The 18,361-nt window shown below is 52.3% G+C and overlaps 7 protein-coding genes across 7 annotated transcripts; 4 read left to right on the top strand and 3 right to left on the bottom strand.

The window, feature by feature from the left end:
• Positions 1-1,519: 1,519 nt before the first annotated feature.
• J4E84_008537 (uncharacterized protein) lies at positions 1,520-2,188 on the top strand (the record flags this gene model as incomplete). The annotated part of the gene is made up of 1 exon (XM_049391108.1): positions 1,520-2,188. The coding sequence occupies one exon, from the start codon at positions 1,520-1,522 to the stop codon at positions 2,186-2,188; it is 669 nt and encodes a 222-aa protein (XP_049241140.1).
• Positions 2,189-2,529: 341 nt separating this feature from the next.
• On the bottom strand, positions 2,530-3,712 carry J4E84_008536 (uncharacterized protein; the record flags this gene model as incomplete). Its single annotated transcript, XM_049391107.1, has 2 exons — positions 2,530-3,242; positions 3,292-3,712. 2 exons carry the CDS (start codon positions 3,710-3,712, stop codon positions 2,530-2,532), a joined length of 1,134 nt encoding a protein of 377 aa, XP_049241139.1.
• Positions 3,713-4,657: 945 nt separating this feature from the next.
• Positions 4,658-5,684, top strand: J4E84_008535 (uncharacterized protein; the record flags this gene model as incomplete). Its single annotated transcript, XM_049391106.1, has 2 exons — positions 4,658-5,007; positions 5,057-5,684. The coding sequence occupies 2 exons, from the start codon at positions 4,658-4,660 to the stop codon at positions 5,682-5,684; spliced, it is 978 nt and encodes a 325-aa protein (XP_049241138.1).
• Positions 5,685-7,281: 1,597 nt separating this feature from the next.
• J4E84_008534 (uncharacterized protein) lies at positions 7,282-9,497 on the top strand (the record flags this gene model as incomplete). Its single annotated transcript, XM_049391105.1, has 6 exons — positions 7,282-7,341; positions 7,458-7,648; positions 7,821-8,367; positions 8,452-8,592; positions 8,643-9,246; positions 9,301-9,497. The coding sequence occupies 6 exons, from the start codon at positions 7,282-7,284 to the stop codon at positions 9,495-9,497; spliced, it is 1,740 nt and encodes a 579-aa protein (XP_049241137.1).
• Positions 9,498-10,136: 639 nt separating this feature from the next.
• On the top strand, positions 10,137-13,570 carry J4E84_008533 (uncharacterized protein; the record flags this gene model as incomplete). Its single annotated transcript, XM_049391104.1, has 6 exons — positions 10,137-10,211; positions 10,270-10,442; positions 11,732-11,774; positions 11,925-12,208; positions 12,262-12,467; positions 12,525-13,570. The coding sequence occupies 6 exons, from the start codon at positions 10,137-10,139 to the stop codon at positions 13,568-13,570; spliced, it is 1,827 nt and encodes a 608-aa protein (XP_049241136.1).
• Positions 13,571-13,767: 197 nt separating this feature from the next.
• On the bottom strand, positions 13,768-15,640 carry J4E84_008532 (uncharacterized protein; the record flags this gene model as incomplete). Its single annotated transcript, XM_049391103.1, has 6 exons — positions 13,768-13,819; positions 13,878-14,058; positions 14,112-14,489; positions 14,542-15,075; positions 15,141-15,363; positions 15,443-15,640. 6 exons carry the CDS (start codon positions 15,638-15,640, stop codon positions 13,768-13,770), a joined length of 1,566 nt encoding a protein of 521 aa, XP_049241135.1.
• Positions 15,641-16,714: 1,074 nt separating this feature from the next.
• On the bottom strand, positions 16,715-18,058 carry J4E84_008531 (uncharacterized protein; the record flags this gene model as incomplete). Its single annotated transcript, XM_049391102.1, has 1 exon — positions 16,715-18,058. One exon carries the CDS (start codon positions 18,056-18,058, stop codon positions 16,715-16,717), a length of 1,344 nt encoding a protein of 447 aa, XP_049241134.1.
• Between the last annotated feature and the right edge of the window lie 303 nt (positions 18,059-18,361).

Below are 18,361 nucleotides of genomic sequence, written 5' to 3'. Positions count from 1 at the left end.
TGGGTCTCCCTCGCAATTGGGTTGGAAATATATTCTCGTCTCGCAGATCACGTTGTCTGATGCTGGTGGCTGAAAGCTTCCTGCCAAGGCGACGCTTTCCGCGCTGAGAAACCCGCTGAGGAAGTAGTTGGCGTCGACCGCGTCGTAGCATTGTCCGTATCTAACGTCCTGTTCTTTGAACACCGTAGACACATCAGGATCAGGCGGAAATCTTCTCAGACAATCGTTCATCATGAAGACGGTGATTTTGTGGGTTGCGTCGGTTTGGCGGACGTCGAGGGTAGGGGAAGCTGTGAGTGGGCTTGCGAGGCCGATCAACAGCAAGGCCTGCTTGATACGTCAAAAGTCAACATGTGTGTTCTATGACGCCTTGTAATTGGAGGAGTAGGATTTGCACCCAACGTACTGTGATGGAGAGTCTCATGTTCGTATCTGAAGAAAAAAGGTGAGAAGAGACTCGGTAGCTATGTGATTGACGCCTAGTGCTGGTTTTCTCCAGGTAAAGAAGATCTAGCCTTGCTTTATACTACCTCTCTTCGTACAGAATCACGTATATCCTGCCAGATCGCTATCTGCTTGCACGTGAGAAGATCATACCTCAGTGCGACCAAAGGCTTGCATAGCTCCGCAGTAGCTACCCAGAACGAGAAAGTGTGTCCTCTTGCTTTACAAATCAAGTTGCACCAGGTCGGCCTTAAAAGTGACATGTATCGTAAGCCGCCTCCGCACGTTCGAATCGTTCAAAGGCTTCCAAGCACTATGTTTTGTACGACAGGATCACAATGGGTCGTGGCTGAGCTACTCATGGTATGTGCTACCCCAGATTTGTGTCAGACAAAGAAGCGCGAATCCCGATGCTTCGCATGTGCGGCCAGAGTCGGGGAACTTTGGGGTTAGAAGTAATCCCTATGTTCTTTGATGGTCAGCGGCTTGACGCCTTGGAGACACAAACATAATCACTATTTGCGTTCCCAATAACTGCGTGGTACGAGGTAGTGAGATGGAACACAGTTTTTGCAACGAGCAGACTCCCGGTTCTGGCATGTTCGACTTTCTCATTATCAACGTAATGAGTAATATGTTGATTTCAAAGAGAAGCGGTCTGGGCGGTGGACGTCCACTTCGCACTGATCACAATGCACCATGTGAAAACACATACAATACGTTGGACATATGAATGCGGACTTCCCATGTGATTGCGGTATTCCGCTGCAAGTGCGGAATTCCCAAGATCACCAAACAGACAGAATACTGGGTAAGGTACTCATTAAACACATCGTCACCATCGAAGGTATCTCCGTTGAACACCTCAGTGCCTTTGTGGCTCTTCTATTCGACAGTCACCTGTGTTTCCTATCACCACCTGATTCGACATTACGCCCGGAGTTAGTGTTGCCCCATCGCAACACGCATCAGCGCACTGATAAGCTGACTTCGTTTGCAGCATCACTCACAGGGAATAACCACGCATATCTTCAGCCATCGTTCTGAGCAGCTGCTCGTTGAACAATCCGCCGCCATGTCTGAAACACCCGAACGTATCGTCGAACACGCCTACGACCATATTGCACAATGGTATCTAGAATGGGTCGAAAGCGATAGGTCACCACGCGAAAGGTACACAAGGAAACTACTTGACAGTCTGCCACCTTCCCCAAGCGTTCTAGAACTCGGCTGTGGCCCAGGCGTACCAGTACTGAGCATGCTGGTTGACCACGGAGCTCGAGTGACAGCCAACGACATTTCTGCAAAGCAAATCGAGATGGCTAAGGCTCGGTGTCCACGTGCAAAGCTCGTCGCTGGCAATATGACCACACTCGTGTTCGAACCCGAGAGCTTCCACGGCGTACTCAGCTTCTACACACTCTTCCACCTACCTCGCTCCCAGCTGAAGGATGTGCTCATGAAGATCTATGGCTGGATGAAGCCTGGTGGTCTCTTCGCTTTCAACCTCGCAGGCATTGATGAAGAAGAGATACATGGCGAGATGATGGGATTTGGGATGTTCTGGAGCGGTTATGGGTTGCACGAGAATTGCGACATGCTGGAACAAGTAGGCTTCGAGCTGTTAGAGGTGGAGAAAGTAAAGGCAGGCGATGGCAATTTGAACGAGGATGAACCAGACTACGACTCTGAGTTTGTTTGGGTGATGGCGCGGAAGCCAGAGGTTGATAAGAGGAAGATGTAGCAAAAGACTCAAATGAAGCTCAACTTTGTATACCGCAATGAGTGGCGCTTAGTTCCATATGCACTAACACGCGTTTGGTGCGCCAACGCCCCAAAGTATGCTTGTTCCAGGCGTTGATGACCTCAATCCTAATACAACATCTCGTGTCGACGGGCCTTACACATTCTTCCTAGAATTGCGCTGCCAACCTGTCTTAAACTTCCCCATGCCCATTCTAGGAAACACATGCGCCTCGGTGTTGAACACTACGTGAGTGAGGGGAAGAACGTCGTCCGGTGAGAAGAGCAGGTATAGATACTTGAGCGTTTCGGCCTAGCAGAACATGTCAGTACGAAGACTATCTACATCAACGCGTCACGTACCAGCCAAAAGCTCTCCATGTTGTCTCGTCGCGGAGGCGGAATAGCATTCACGTTATTGAGAGAAGTGAACCCCTCTCCTAGCGGCACGGTCGAGTAGTCTAGGAAGGCTTGGAAGATTTCCCAACCCCATTCTCGGTAAATGGGGTCTTTTGTAATACGCCACATCATGAACAGACTCTCGACAGTCTCCGGCCGCTGAAGGTTATGTGCATCAAGGGGTTTGATGTTGAAGTCTTTTTTCCAGACCTCTTCCGAGTTCGAGCTTCGCTCCAAGGGCGCGCGTGGCATCCCTTTCCTAGACTGCAACGACTCGTCGCTTGCACGGAACCAAACGATTTCTGGCGCTATACCGGTGTCGGTCACTTTGTACATGCCCCAGCAGGTCTTTGTAAGCGCCCTTGCCAATTCCATCTGTTGCGACTTCTCGGTGTTCCAGCTGGGTAGGCGGCGGGCTTCAGCCTCGGTGAGCCCGTTTGTGGCTCCGAGTGCGATGGTACCGGGAAGGAAGCAAACGAGATGATCCATCTTTGGTGACAGAGAGCCGCCAATTCCGTTGGGTAATTCAGCGACGATGCTGAGCTTTGCATGCTTGGTAGGAATGATGAGATGTTTCTGGATGCCTGTCAGAGCCTCCTCCCACATCTGGAGGTAGATCGGCTCGGAAGTCTGTAGGTACTGCTTGATGAGATACTCTGCGATAATTAGTATGGAACCAACAACTGGATGCATTAGAAAGCTTACCATAGTACGAGTCGCCTCGACTTCCAAGACGTATCTCTCGTGTTGTAAATTGACCGGAATGGGGCGTGATAAAGATCGGGACTAGACCGTCGTGCACGTTGACACTGTCGACAACCTCCATGACCTTTTCCGCTTTTCGCCAGTATATCTCGTTGCCAGTAACGTTCGATAGGTATTTCATCTCGATCTGTAGTGTTGTCGCTTCGGCCGTCGATGAAGCTCCACCATCAGCGTGTGATACAAGCCCTCTTCGGCTTGCCAAGTGGATGCTTGCGTATGGTATACCGGACGGCGAATCGTATGCGCCGAGAAGTCTGTCGGCTAGATCCACAGCCTTGGTGAGATAGATGCTGTCTCTTCGCGAAGAGACACCGGGCAGCACTGTCGTGAGATAGTGCGCAGAGAGGAGACCGCCCAACATACGAATCGTGGTCTCGAACGTATTAACATCTTGATCTTGCTCGTAATCTAGACTGCGGTGCAACCAAATCCTTGCATCAGCTAGTTGCGATGTAAGATTCATGATCATCATCGTGTCGAGGCTATCAACGATAATCCAACCCAAGCCTTTGGGACTCATCATTGAGCCTTTCTTGGCGATGGGGTGGAACTGATCACATCCTGCATAATGTATAAGCGTGAGATTCCTTCGGCGGGAAAGGGCTCACACACCCCAAGCGTATTTGGAATACGCGTCCCAGCTACTGACAAAAGCATCTTTGACTTGCTGCCGTCGATTTTCCCACTCGCTAGCCGGGGTGGGCAGCCACTTCCGAGTAAGAGTCGAAGGGATGGCTTGTGTTGAAAGCCAAAGGCAGACAGAGGCTCCGAGGACAATCGCAGCTGTGATGTATGGCGTTTTGGAAAACGACCAGGGAAATGAAATTGGCGAGGATGTCGTATGGCCATTAGCCTTTCGAGCATGGCTCGCCTCGCGTTTGCGATTGCGCACAGAAGAACGCGACATACTAAGAAGTCGAGGTTTGATGAGTAGTGAAGAAGTAGAATCGAGTTTCCAAAGGTAGGCATTGTTGGCATCCCCCTTCGGTTCGACAGAAGGATTACAACCACGCCACACTCTCACGTTAGCGCCGGGAATTGAAACCGTGCGTACTGCATATCTGGAATGATGATGGCAGCAGGCTAATCAGAAGGCGATTCGATGATCAAAGCGTTCGCGAACCAATACAAGTGACATCCATTTTCCATGCGGCGCGGGCGTGTGAACGCGCTTAGGGGACGCGCCTGATCCCCTGCCCTGGTACCATGAAGTGAGACTCCGTCAGTGATACCCATCGTCTCGTAGACGAGACCGGCCTTTTAACCCATACAGCTCAGATAATCCAACCCCGGAGGTTACTGTACGATGGCAGATCTCTCTTTGATGCCAGCTACGCCTGTGACTCACGCTGGTGAAGTAACCTCATGGATTCCGCTCACAAGTACCTTCACGCCATCGTCTGGCTGCGAATCCATCTTCCGGCTCAACGGACCCAGTCTGGTAGCGTTTGATCCAGGCTACGGTCTCGACATCGATGAGGATGTCGACTGCGTACCTTCCGCAGTGACAACGTGGTGGGAACAGGCGCGACTGGGTGTCGGTGGTGAAGAGCATACAGCGCTGAGCATTCAGCCCCTAATATGCCCGAATCTGTGGACGACCGTCATGACCTACGTTACGGATACCTCCACAACCCAGATAATGTGCTGTCCCTCGTAAGTTAGCCATGCTCATCCTTTCGGCCTTGAACTCACTCGCTCATAGAGGCTACACCAACCCGTTCCACACAAGCGGCCCCGTCAACGGTGATTGCGTCTCAACCGTCTCCAAGGGTATGGTCTTGACATATGCATCTACACCTTATGGCTCGTCCAACGACTGGACTATTGAGACAACGACGGCAGCGCGATATTCAAGTGTCGGAGCTATCGCAGTAGTGGGCTTCAACGTCGCTCGTGCACCTCCGACCTCTACACCAAGCCCTTCCGGTGGTTCTACAAGCTTCGCAAGCTCGTCCTTCACATCCGCATCGCCAGCTATGTCGACAAGCGCCCCGTCACCAACTTCGTCCGGTTCGAACGGCCCTGCCAAAGACGGCGGAATGTCAACAGGCGAGAAGATCGGTATTGGCTTGGGTGTTACACTCGGTGTGATCGGTACTGCGGCGCTCATCTTTGCCGTGCTGTTGCTTCGCCGAAGGAATGGAAAGCGAGCAAACACACCTAACGCCTCCGTTCCGGTGGCCGAAAGCGAACCCAAACCGATGGAAACATATCAATACCCTCAACAATACGAATATCAAGTCTCTGAGCTCCAGGGTCATTATCAACCTCACGAACTACCCTCTCAAGAGCCTAAGTCTCCAGTCGAGATGGGATACCCTGGTCGATAGTAGGCGTTTTGGGAAAGCGGTCGTATATTTCATGCCTTCTGTCAAGCATACCAGATTCCGGGTCAGGGCGTGGCTGGCCCACGAAGCAGGAGGATGCGGGCCTAGGGAAGTGCTCAAGCGCGCATTATGGTCGCCCAACGCGTTCACTCGGGTCCCGCTTTACCGGTGATACTTATTCTTGGCCCAAATCTGCTAGAGTGTCGCAACACTGGTAGTAGCGCATTCTTGCTGAGAGTTCGATGGACTCTGGAACGGGACGAGCACCATCAAAACCTTTGCGTCCGGACATTCCGTTCTCCATCTTCTTTTCTTAGGCTTTCAGCCTTTCTTGATTTGTTACATTCTATTGTTTTTCTTTCCTGAAGCATGCTGTATGATAATGGTGACGGTTGCTGAGCGGAAGTTCGTGTGGGTGGTTGGACTTTGACAGAGCAACGAGGCCACGTTATTGACCAGGTTCCATTGGCTTGGCGTACGTCGAATGAACAACCTTCTTGCACGTTCTGTATGCGCTTTCGCAGAATACCATCCTGCCAACGCCTGCCAGCCAAGATGACTCCCGCTTCGCTGGGCGCGTCTGCGACTGGTGTTCGAGATAATCGCTGGACACCACTCTGATACCCAAGATCTGGAGGCGTACTTCAACCTCGCTATGCATTCTCGTCCTCCATCGCTCATCGGTCTCTTTACATCATACCGTCATCGAAATCCATCTCCTATCGCGTTCTGAAAAAGAGGACACGTTGCGCAAATAGCGCAATAGCTGACAGTCGGCTTAAACGGCCAATTCGGACGAGCCGGCGATTCCCATAGTGCGCATACGATCCCAAAGAAGCGCAAAACGCGACATACGTAAGCGGTTGCGTCAGTGCCTGAGGTACCTGCAGAAAAGACACCAGGCAGCAACGTTTGGAAACGCCTCAAGTTGTGTTTGTCACGTCTTGTCGCGTTCCTGGTGATATCAGAAAGGGGACGAAAGCATGCTGCGCCACTGTTTTGGGCGCAGCGCTAAGCCCAATCTGGTGGTGCTTGCGAGAAAAATCAACCACCACAACGGCTGCTTCCTGCGGTGGGCATCTCGGTGCGGCAGACCAATCGACTCGGACTGCCATGCTATCCCTCGTCCGGTTTCAGAATGAAGTTTGCAGCCCTGTCATCGCCTTCTTGCTCTTCTGATAGGTCCATGCAAATACGCTGCTTACAAGCTTGGTGGTCCGATCGCGAATTCTTTCCCTAGCGAGTCTTCGCACTGCCGGCCGAACGCCTTGTCCAACCTACGTCGACGTCAATTTCCTGAGCTTATCGTCGCGTACCTCGGTGCATGGGAGTCGGCCTTGCGCTCATCTACAGAGCTTGTCAGATATAGGCGAGCTGAAGCTTGTCGCTTGAATCATTTGGTAATATAGGCTTGATCGTAGTCGTAGGCTTCAGAGGCGGAGTTGCCTGAAATCCGATTAGGAATATCGTTGTTTACCTACGGCATCTTTATAGTCAGAACCGAAGGCCCGAATCTGGAAGGCAATTGTTGTCTTTGGTGCCTGAGTCTTGTCCCTGTCGCCTTCTTCTATTCTTCCATTCCTTAGAATACCGTATCACGATGGTCTACACCGGAAAGCCGAGCCGGGGGTGTGGGATGTGTAAAAGCCGCCGAATAAAGGTATGTATTACCTCGCGACAATTACTCTATTCCCTTGACTAGCGATCTCGCCTCCGAGCGTATTCGGATGCGCCTGCTTGAGGCCGCGTTTTGGCTCGCCTACTGACTGTGCATAGTGCGACGAGAAACGACCAACATGTGGCAACTGCAAAAAGTCCGCCCGAGTATGTCCCGGCTATCCTGATGATTTCGACCTGGTCTTTCGAGATGAAAACAAAGCTATGGCCAAGAAGGCGAGGAAGTCTTCCGGAACAACCGCGTCGAGCAATACCAACGGTGCGTCAAGCTCCAGCACTTCTCCGCATCTGTATGTACTACACCATTCTGCTCATGTCGATCCGCTTTGTGCCCGGGGATGCCGATAAGCTTTGCCGAGCAAATGGGTACCCTCGCCGGCGGTATGCGTTCTGAAGGCGTTCGCATGTGATTGTCGCAAGCCGAAGACCCACATTGCAATTTGTACGCGCTAACACGAATAGGTCACCTTCTTCGACGTTGGATGTATCACCAGGAGAGAATGCAGTACCGGGGGAGAAAGCCTTTCAAATAATCACTTCTCGATCAAGAATACCCTCAGACTTGAGCCCATCACAACAAATACTTGCTCTGTCCAACTATACAACACCACCACTGTCTCTAGACCAGTCTTTCGACTTCGAAGCGTTCGTGTGGAATCTGGAAAACGCAGTACCGCCAACCATAACACTCGCGCCAGAATGCGAGGCCGTGCCGTTCTTCTTCAAGAACTTCATCACCCTGCCACAACAGGCCGAAAGCACACGAGGATACCTAGAATATCTGGTGCCACTCTACAATCGTGCCCGCCCATCTTCGGTCCTCCATTTGGCTACTACTGCTGTTGCGATGGCAACATGCGGTCAGTATCCTGGCCGACAACAGCTCCTCCGTGAAGCGGTAACCACCTACGGCAAGGCTATCAAGAAACTGAACGACGATCTGAAAGATCCCGCGATGGCGAAGAGCGATGAGACGGTACTGGCTGTTCTCATGTTTTCATTATATGAAGTAAGTGGTCGAGCCATCTCTTCCAGGCCTCCAAAAGCCTGGTTGTCTATCCCCAGATGCATATGTTGGGCTAACAGACATCAGACCATAATGAGTACAGACGACACTATCACAGCATGGGGAAATCATGTCGACGGTGCTGTGGCATTAACGAAACTAAGAGGAATCGAACAGTTCAACGATCCAATGTCACATGCAATGTTCCGCGCCGTGCGAACAATGATGGTAAATACCAATAACACATCTTTTGCATACCATAATTTAACGAAGAACAGATTACAAGCTGCGTTCAACGCTCGAAACCCATCGACTCTTTTCCTGGTATCGGAGGTTGGGTCGGCAACGGCGACATTTCAGAAGAAAACGCTGCCAATCGGCTGACACTCATCTGTATCGACCTTCCAAACCTCCGCGCCCGTGCAAATATCCTCACTACCACACCATACGACCCCGCCTACGAATCAGAAGCGAAGCAAATCCTCGACCTTGCGCAAATGGTCGACGGAAACCTCGAAGAGTGGTACCGTACCCTGCCTCCAGAATGGAAACATCGGATCATCGGCGTCTCCAGCGATCCAATCGCACCCGAGGAGATCGCGCTGGCCGAAAGATGGCCAGGCGAGCAACATGTATATCATGACGTATCGTTGGCGAGTATAATGAACGACTACCGCGTTTGTCGGATATTCTGTCGAAGAGTCATCATGGCATGTGTGACATGGCTCAGCATCGGTGGCAACTATGCAGATGGCGATGAGACGTGGAGTAGGAGCGTGTTTGTCATTCAGATGATGGTGGACGAGATTAGTGCATGTGTGCCATTTCACATGAACTACGAGTTGCAACCCGTGGCGAAGGAAATGGGTCAAGAGCAAAATGGTATGTTGAAGTCCTACTAACATGATGTGAAGCATGGCGCTAACTCTTTTGCAGCTGCGGAGGCATTCGGCGGATACTCGCTGGTGTGGCCACTATACGTCGCAGCAAACGCCGAAACCGTACCACAAGAGCAACGCGACTGGCTGCTCGGTCGACTGTCCATTATTGGCACGAAGTTTGGGCTGAGTAGTGCTCAGGTGCTGGTATTAGCGAGGAGACATGTTCTGACATGTGGCCCCATGTTCCCTTGACGAAGGCCAGGATGGGGCAAGGGATCTGTAAGAATATGTGGAGGAAAGAAAACATTCCAGTTCGTGGTCGGTAGCATCGCACCTGTATTATACCTAGGTTCTAAGATAACAGTAAATGGGACTTTGCGGAGGATCTAATATGAGCCGAATGTTTTGTTCCATGGATCATCATCCGTATCTAGTAAGTGTTCATGTGACCCACGCGTTCGACGCGGATGATCAGTGGAGACATGCAACATGTCAATCGTCAGGCGTCCTAAGCGAAGACCTCATGATAAGAAGACATCACCAGCACCCATCATGCCAGAATCAAAAAGATGTTCCTGGCCGCTCACATGTCCGACTTTTGATCGAGGCATCATCCGCGGCGATCAACGCGGCCCGTTTCCGTGCCAAGGCTGACCCTTCAATTCGTGTTCGGGGTTTCATCTGCTCAGCCACAGCCACGGCATCTATAGCGACTGTGGGCCCCTAGCCCTTCAACAATTTGCACAAACTTGGAAGATTTCTCCCTTGAAGTCTATCTGTATCCCTCCATCACCAGCCTCATTCACAGACGCACTCGCCTCTCGCAAGGTTTACCCCGCCACACGACCCTCAGCGCAACACCAGCCTCGCTACGTCATCACCACCACAACCATGGGCGCATTGAACCTCATCCCGCTCTTCGTTCTCTTCGCGGTGGTCGGAGGCGTAGGATGGGTCGGTTATCAGGTAATTTATCTCCCCGAAAATGCGCGCGCACGGAATGCTAAGCCATGCGCCACTACAGATCTTCCTCTACTCCAACGAGCTCGCCGAGCGCGGTGTCAAGAAGATGGAGAAGAAGAACGTTGTCTTCACCAAAGATGGCGCTAAGGTCGGAGTCAAGGAAGTCAATGCAGAAGACTATGCGGATAAGACGCAACGTGCCTTCGTCAAGACATGGAATACTGCGCATGAAGGGTAGGTCGTCATGAAGGATTATAGGGCATCATTGCTGACTACATGATAGGGGATCCCCAGCTGCGCGAAGACCTACGAGGTAGTCACAAGGCGATACATGAGACGAGTGCGAACGGACCTTTCTTTTCTACGATACCTTTTTCCTTTGGGCATGCGCGGTCGATATCGCGTTATTGGCATCGGCCGTCGCGAGGATGATGGGAAGATTACACGGACAGGCGTCATGAGGCCTACATATCGATACGGCAACGATGATTGACGCTTGCGGCGACACATTCGGTGCATCCATATGCAGTACTTCTAGGCAGGATAATGAAGAGACGATGCTTATCGAGGCCCTATGAACATGGCACGCTTCTTTCGTACTGCTAACCGCTCGTGCGATAGGTTCTCGCTGCCAAGTAGCACCAAGTACCGAACACTATCGCTTCCAAGTTTCCTCACTGAGCAGTACCTGCCGACGTCACCTCGAAAGACTTGTGCAGACTGGAGTTTGATCCGATTACGCGTCCACTCATGGCGATAAGCATACAAGAGCGATCGAACATGCGCTTCGAGCAGTGCTCCGACATGCCGAATCTTGATTGCTGCTCGTACCCAGCTCAACAGCAGCTTCGATTGGCAGCGGATCTATCCTATTCGACTATGTACCCCCATAAGACCGCTGTTGGGAGCGGGGTACATTCGAAGCCTGCATTCTTGGCCGTGGACGTTTCATCTAGACCCCCGGATTGATGTATATCGCTCATCGGTCAGCATCACATGTCACAACATGCACATCGAACCCCCAATACAATCGTCTTGCATCGGGGTTACTAGCACGGTGGGCATCCCACGCACCGCGACGGGAACGATACAAGAACGACGTTCGGGGTATAAGGCTTATGGGCCGAAGAGGTGGGGCAGGCGGGGTGTAAATTACAGTCTGGCCGATTCTTACGAGCTGTTAGAGGGGTGCATCGAGTTTAAAGGTGATGATCAGATATCGATTCGCGCTAGCCTGCTTATGCCAGCACCAGCCTGAGGATCAACGACTCTCGCGCACGGACGTTCGATGAACAAAACCATGTCGTGAACTTTGTTGATAACTAGCCCAAGGGTATTAGGCGGTCGTTCTACGGTCTTTATGATTAACCCGGCAGATGATGCGTTGCTCCATGAGATCTTCAAGTCAAACCCCGCCTACCAGATACATAACGCGGGGAGTATCTTCATTCAAGACAGTATCGCCCAAGTCCAACCATGACGGTTTTGACGAGTATCTCAACGACTGGACTTACGCTGTTTAGCTTGAAAGGGATTTTCAATGCGTTCGAAGTGGTTTTAGCGTCAGTGAGTACACACCTCACGTTCCTGAGGTTGCCATCACCCTTGCCCTGGCATCTGACATCCGTCTCACGATCGTGACATGAGGAGACTACCTAACCCCCTGACTACCACATTGATGCGACTCACCTATAAAGCTTCACTGACTCCGAATAGGCCATTATCTACGGTACCTGCACAGTAGTATACAACATCTTTTTCCATCCTCTCAGGCACATCCCTGGTCCCCTCTTCGCACGCGCCACCGGTCTATGTTTCGCGCTACACATACGCGATGGTAGTGTGGTCAAATGGATCAAAGAATGCCACGAAAAATACGGCGATGCAGTGCGTCTAGAACCGAATGAAGTCAGTTTCATCTCAGGAGAGACTGCGTGGCAGGATATCTACGGCCACAAAACGGATAGAAGCAGAAACTTTGTCAAGGACCTGAAGTGGTTGTAGGTTAATTTCATTTGAAGCTATGAGCGAGAAAACGCTGATGACAAGATAGCCCCCGGCCTGTCAATGGCGTCTTGTCACTTCTCATAGCAGACGAAGAGGGGCATCCGCGGATGCGACGTAGCTTATCGCACGCTTTCAGCGACAAGGCTCTACGAGGACAGGAAAGTCTCATACAGTCTTATGTTGATCTTCTGGTACAACGCCTGGGCGAACACGCTGCCGAGGACACGGATGTCGATATCAGGACATGGTACAGTGCGTGATCCAAGTAGCGCTCTCTTCTTCAGAACTCAGACTGACCATATATGACAGACTTCACGACCTTTGACATCATATCCGACCTCACATTCGGCGAACCCCTCTACTGCCTCCGCGACTCCAAAGAACACCTCTGGATCTCCATCACCCTCCGCAGCCTCCAAGCCATCGCCCTCCACGTCTCACGAGGCAAGCACTTCACATTCCGCTACCTCGACCTCATCCGCAGTCTCTTCACCGACAACACAGGCCCCATGCGCGCACGCTACGAATTCGCGAAACGCGCACACGACATGGTCAGCAAGCGACTCGAGAAGATCCAAAGCGGAGAGGACACACGCCCCGATTTCTTCACGCACATAATCAAGAACCAAGAGAAAGAAAGCACACGTCTCACCCGCGCGGAAATGGATAGTAATGCTGTTTCGTTCCTCATCGCAGGCAGCGAGACGAGCGCTACGGCTCTGGCGGGTGCGACGTACCTCCTCCTCCGCAACCCACAGCCGTACAGGAAACTCGTTACAGAGATCCGGTCGCGCTTCTCCTCTGCGGACCAAATTACCGTTGACGAAGTCAATAAATTGGATTACCTCATTGCTGTCTTCCAGGAAGCGCTGAGGTACTACCCGCCTGCTGCTACAGGCCTTGCTCGTGTGGTGCCGGCGGGTGGTGATCGGGTGTCAGGCTACTACGTCCCTGGCGGGGCGTCGGTATATGTGTCGATGCATGCCATGGGCCATTCTGAGCGTAACTGGCGGGATCCGGATGCATTTGTGCCGGAGAGGTGGTTGGGAGATGAGCGGTACGCGGATGATAAGAGGGCGAGCCATCAGCCATTTAGCTTTGGGCCGAGGAATTGTATTGGGAAGACGTATGTTGCACCCTCTCTACTTGCCACTTCTTGTTTCTACGGACGTCGGACTGACATCACCGTCTCTAGTCTTGCACATGCGGAAACGCGCCTCATTCTCACCAAGGTGCTTTTCACTTATGATCTGGAACTCGTGGACAAAGAGAGGGATTGGATGGACCAGAAGGTTTTTGCGCTTTGGGATAAAGGGCCTATGATGGTCAAAGTGAAGCCTGCACAGCAGCCGTGAGGTGTGGTGTTGCAGCATGACGCGTTGGCATTGTCGATTTCTTTTCGGGCTAGCTGACTTGCCACAACGGAGGCATGTGTTGATCTTCACGAATGGGAATGCGATTTCGATTTCATCAGCGGTATAATGGAGTTAGATACTTCTATCATCTATAACGGTTCCGCTTCACATTCATCTCGTGCGTTCCAAGACACTTCCTACAATGTGTAAATGAACTCTGGGTTTTCTCTGTCGGTAAGATCGAGCCATCTGCACTCAATATTAGCGCATGTACACATTGATAATGCATCTGAGCGATCAGACTTACTCTTGGTTCTCAAGTTTGACGTATCCAGGGTCAGCACGAATCAGCGCCTTCTTCTTATTCTGCCTGACGCAGTAGAAGTGGATGAATGCTATGATACCCAAGCAAACGCCATAACAGACGATGATCGTGATCTCGGCGGAGACGTAACGAGGCGCGTCTTGCTGGCGGAAAGTTTGGGGGCCTATATTCCATCATATTAGCCGGATTCGTCTCAAGCACAGAGGTAGCACATACCGATAATATTCCCAGCACAATACCCAATCAAGTACATAGCCGCCACAGTCGTTTTCTTCGTATAGCCCGCTACATTACTCGAGATTAGACTTAGCAAGGCGACGAATGGGGTGGGGCTGGCTTGGGTGAGATAGTAGCCAGCGAGGCGACCGGAGTTGTTGGTCAGAGGTAGTGCAACGATGAGGATCATGCCGACCATGGCAGTGGTAAGACCGATCATGGATATGAGGAGGCGGTAGCCGTATTTGTCGCCTGCCCAGCCGCAGGCAATGAGGAAGACGACTTCGACGGCGCCGCCTGGGGTGCCGTAGAGGAGCGACTCTTCTGGCGTGTACCCGAAGCCGACGATGAGTTGAGAGAAGAAGTTTGAGATGCCGCCTTGGTGGGGTGTCAGCAGTTGTTCTGGTCCGGCTTGTGGATGTTGGCTTACCATTGGGAATATCAGCGATGAGCGCGTAGAAGAAGAATGCCCAGCTCAACGGATCGACCAACGCCTCCTTCAACTGATACCACTTGAAGTGCTTGTTACCCACACCCTGCGCGTTAATCCTAATACGCTCAATCGCCAAAACCCGATCCTCCTTACTCAACCACCTACAGTTCAACTGGTTATCCGGCACTATCCACAGAAACGCGATACCAAGACACGTAGTAAGCAGTCCCGTAACCAAGAAAACAATCTTCCAAGGCTCCATGATAGTTCCGTACTTGCGACATCCCACAGCAATGCCATACGCAACGCAGCCGCCGAAGATCTGCGCAAAGCCGTTGAAACTGAACCAGATGGCTGTGCGTGAACCTTGCTCTTTCTTGGTGTACCACTGTGAGGTGAAGAGGGCGAAACCGGGGGTTACGGCTGCTTCGAAGACGCCGAGGAAGAAGCGGATGGCGATTGCTCCCGCGTAGTTTTCTACGGCTGCGAAACAGGACAGGACCAGGCCCCACATGATGATGTTAAAGGCCGCTTGGATATGTTAGCCCTATCGCAACACGCTGGAAAGCCAAAGCATGAAGTGGAAGGAGACGTACAGTATTTTCCCAAAGGCAAGACTTGCAGTAGACGCGTGGTAGGATACTCCCAAGCGATATATCCAAAGTAGAACATACTACCCAGCCACGAGTACTGGTCTCCAACGAGACCGATACCAGATTCTAGTATGTTGTCCGAAGGAGGGAGTTTCAGACCCATGATACTTGCGTAACTCAATGTGGTCTTGTCGAGGTAGTTGAGCCCGTAAACTATGCACATGATCTGTAAACATCGTTAGCTCGCTTCTAGTCATGCCAACGAACGAATCGATAATTTTCAGAACAGGGAAAAATGAACGTACGGGCATCATATGCATATCAATCTTCCTCAGCAGCGCTTTGCTCTTCTCTTCCGTCAACTCCACAACCTGACCCTCCATGCCCTCAAACGCCTTCATCGCCGCATCGGCATCGTGTGAATGCTTCAAGAGTTTCTCGTCGAGAACTTTCTTGAGGCCTTTGCCGTTGTCTTCGACAATCGGTTCTTTCTCGACATCCATGGGCGCGGGATGCGGTGAAGTAGGTGGGTGGTCGGTCGCTGACGCCATGACGTGATATCACGAGAGCGCTCGATCGCTTCAAATAGTCGACTCAACTAGAGAACAAAGATGCGCAACACTCAGTCGCAAAAGCCGTAGTCACAAACGATCCTATAAACCCACCCCAAAAGCCGACGCGACGTCAACGTCGACGCACAAACCTCCGTAAACGATAACCGACCTCCCCAACGCGCCATTGACGTCCGCCCATTCATAGTTGATAAGCCACCCCTGCATCTCCCTACACGCGATACGCTCACGCCCGCAAGTTGCCGTACCACTGCGGGGTATCTCTTGTGTTGATCCGCGGAACTACTCGAGATAGGGTCTGACACTACGTGATAGACAAGCGTACCTTCCGCAACAGGAAGCTGCGATGGGTGGCTAGTTCCGTTAAAATGGGGGTGATTGGGTAATTGCTGGGAGAGAAGCAGTGGAAGCTCAGCGGAGGCGTCAGACAAGGTATCGCAAGAGTCGCAAGAAGTCGGCTTGGTGATGATAGCGGGCTTGGCTTGTCTGCTGGACGGTGTGGGAGTTGATAGGGAGACAGGTGCGTGATGGTGATGATGTCAGTGCTGAAAGCTTATCGCTAGTCGCGATTAGACACGTTAAGCATAAAGCAACGTTAAAACTCTAAAGTGAACGTCAGGACAGTCACGGAGCGATCATATTCGAAAAGATTTGCATGCGATGGCGGTATGAAATTTTGTATTGCAGCAGCGACAAACATCATAGCTAGCGTGTCACGCATAACACTTCGTTGTATCAACAAAGTTGTGAAAAAGTACACCATGTAACTCCAGGCCCGATTATCGGCCGATGCTATGAACCGCGCATCTCCCCAGCCCCCAGGCTTATCATGATTTGGCCATGTAGCCGTGATACCCGAACGCCGCCCATATGCCGTTCGTAAATGCTGAAGACGACCACCCGTACTCAGAAAGAAAAGTGGGGAGTACAGATGTAGATGTGGAAGAAGAAGATCAAGAAGCCACTTGGCAGCGGCAGAAGAATAAGACACTAGTCGCGATGTCGCTATGATCGCACGAACACGCTGTTGAGCTTGTTCAACGCGCTGCTATCGGCAGCGGTGCTGTTTTTAGCAAGTCTCTCCGGTGCCAAGTCTCGGGGGAACCTCGTTGCAGTGTTAGGACTACGGCTACCAGAACGGCTGTTGTTCTGGTTGTCCTTATCTTGGGTTTCACCGTTGAGCAGCGACCCCAGTGTAGGAAGCGGTCTCGATGCTGCGGCTGCGGCGGTGCTATTTGACTCGGATGCCCGGGACTCGGACTTGTCGGAAGGCTCTGGTGTCGGTGGCTTGTTCGCACCTGCTGCGGCGGCCGTGCCGTTGATAGCTGGAAGTTGCGGACCTTGCTCGGGAATTGATGGTGTTGGTCCCGGGGGAGGCGCAGGAGCACTGGCACGTTGAAGGTGTTGCTGTTGAGCTTGCTCAGCTGTCGATGGTGTGCGAAGTGGTGGTGTCGCCATATATTGTTGAGCAGCGTGTGCGGCATGCGCTGCGTAAGCGGGGTGTTGCATCAGCATGGGATGGTGGCCTTGAGGAGCGTGAGGGTGGGCCATTGGCGGGCGGTCGAAAACGTGTTGTGGGTGGTATGGAGGCTGCGCGTAGACGACGCCCGGGTAGAAGTAAGGCTGGTGCGAGTAGTACATGGGAGGTGTACCGTTGGGTGGTGTGGGAGGATACATTGGTATCGCGTACATGGGTGCGACAGGGCCACCACGGGTATACGGCGAGGAAGGTGCCATGCTGTGTCCGGGTGCGTTGTATGGTGAGCCAGGCATGGGCCCGCGAGTGACGGCAGGCACAGTCTGGGTCTCGTTCACCGCCGACTCCGGGTACATGTTCTTTGGCGGGCGGATGTGCCGCAGTTGCGCATCGTTGGTTGGTTGTGGGAGGTTGTTGGAATTCGATCGCGAGTAGTAGCTGATGAGGTGGAGGTGCTGTCCGCTCTGGGTGGTGATGCTGAAGGACTGCTTCATGAGACCATCCGGCTTGTACCGGTAGCCGTCTGGTCCCTCGCCGTCCGATTCACCTGAGCCTGTGCCGTCTGGCGACTTTCCGCTCGCCCTCTTCGCTACTGGGGCTGTGGGAACTGCGCTGCCTCCCCGCTTGCCCTCCATCTCTCGGTACGTGAGGAAGCTGCCCGACACGCGACTGGCACTCCATGATTTTCCGTCGGTCCACCGCCTCATGCCGGCCTCGCGCTCGTCCCATACAAATACTGAGCCTGACTTGATCTGCTGGCGCTCCTTCTCGGACAGGCGGCGCTGTACCCGCGGTAGTATGCCGATGCGGCAGGCCTCAAACAGGATGATGGCATCGTTTGGCGTGCGAACGTGTCCGTGGTAGGTCTCCATTGCGAAGACGTGTGTGGGGGAAATATGTCGAAGATAGTGTGGAGGTGTCAAGACCTCATAGATGCTGTGTGGATCGCGTTAGTCCAAGCCATGGAACAAGCGCTTAAGGTTCAAGGCAATGCGACAGTTGCGGTAATCTTGGTATGCAGGGTTTCCGGCAAACTCGGAAATCGCGGTGCGCATAAATGTTGGAACATGGCAAACCAAGGAACGGCATGCCAGAGAGGGGGCAGGCAAAGCGGCACGGAGACACGAAACATAGATGGAGACTTACAATAGGGTGTGTGACTGTGACGGGGCGTG

The sequence above is a fragment of the Alternaria hordeiaustralica genome, assembly GCF_023758085.1.
Source record: "Alternaria hordeiaustralica strain BMP 2776 chromosome Unknown scaffold_22, whole genome shotgun sequence".
Taxonomy (NCBI): domain Eukaryota; kingdom Fungi; phylum Ascomycota; class Dothideomycetes; order Pleosporales; family Pleosporaceae; genus Alternaria; species Alternaria hordeiaustralica.
This window is presented reverse-complemented; position numbering and strand designations above follow the sequence as displayed.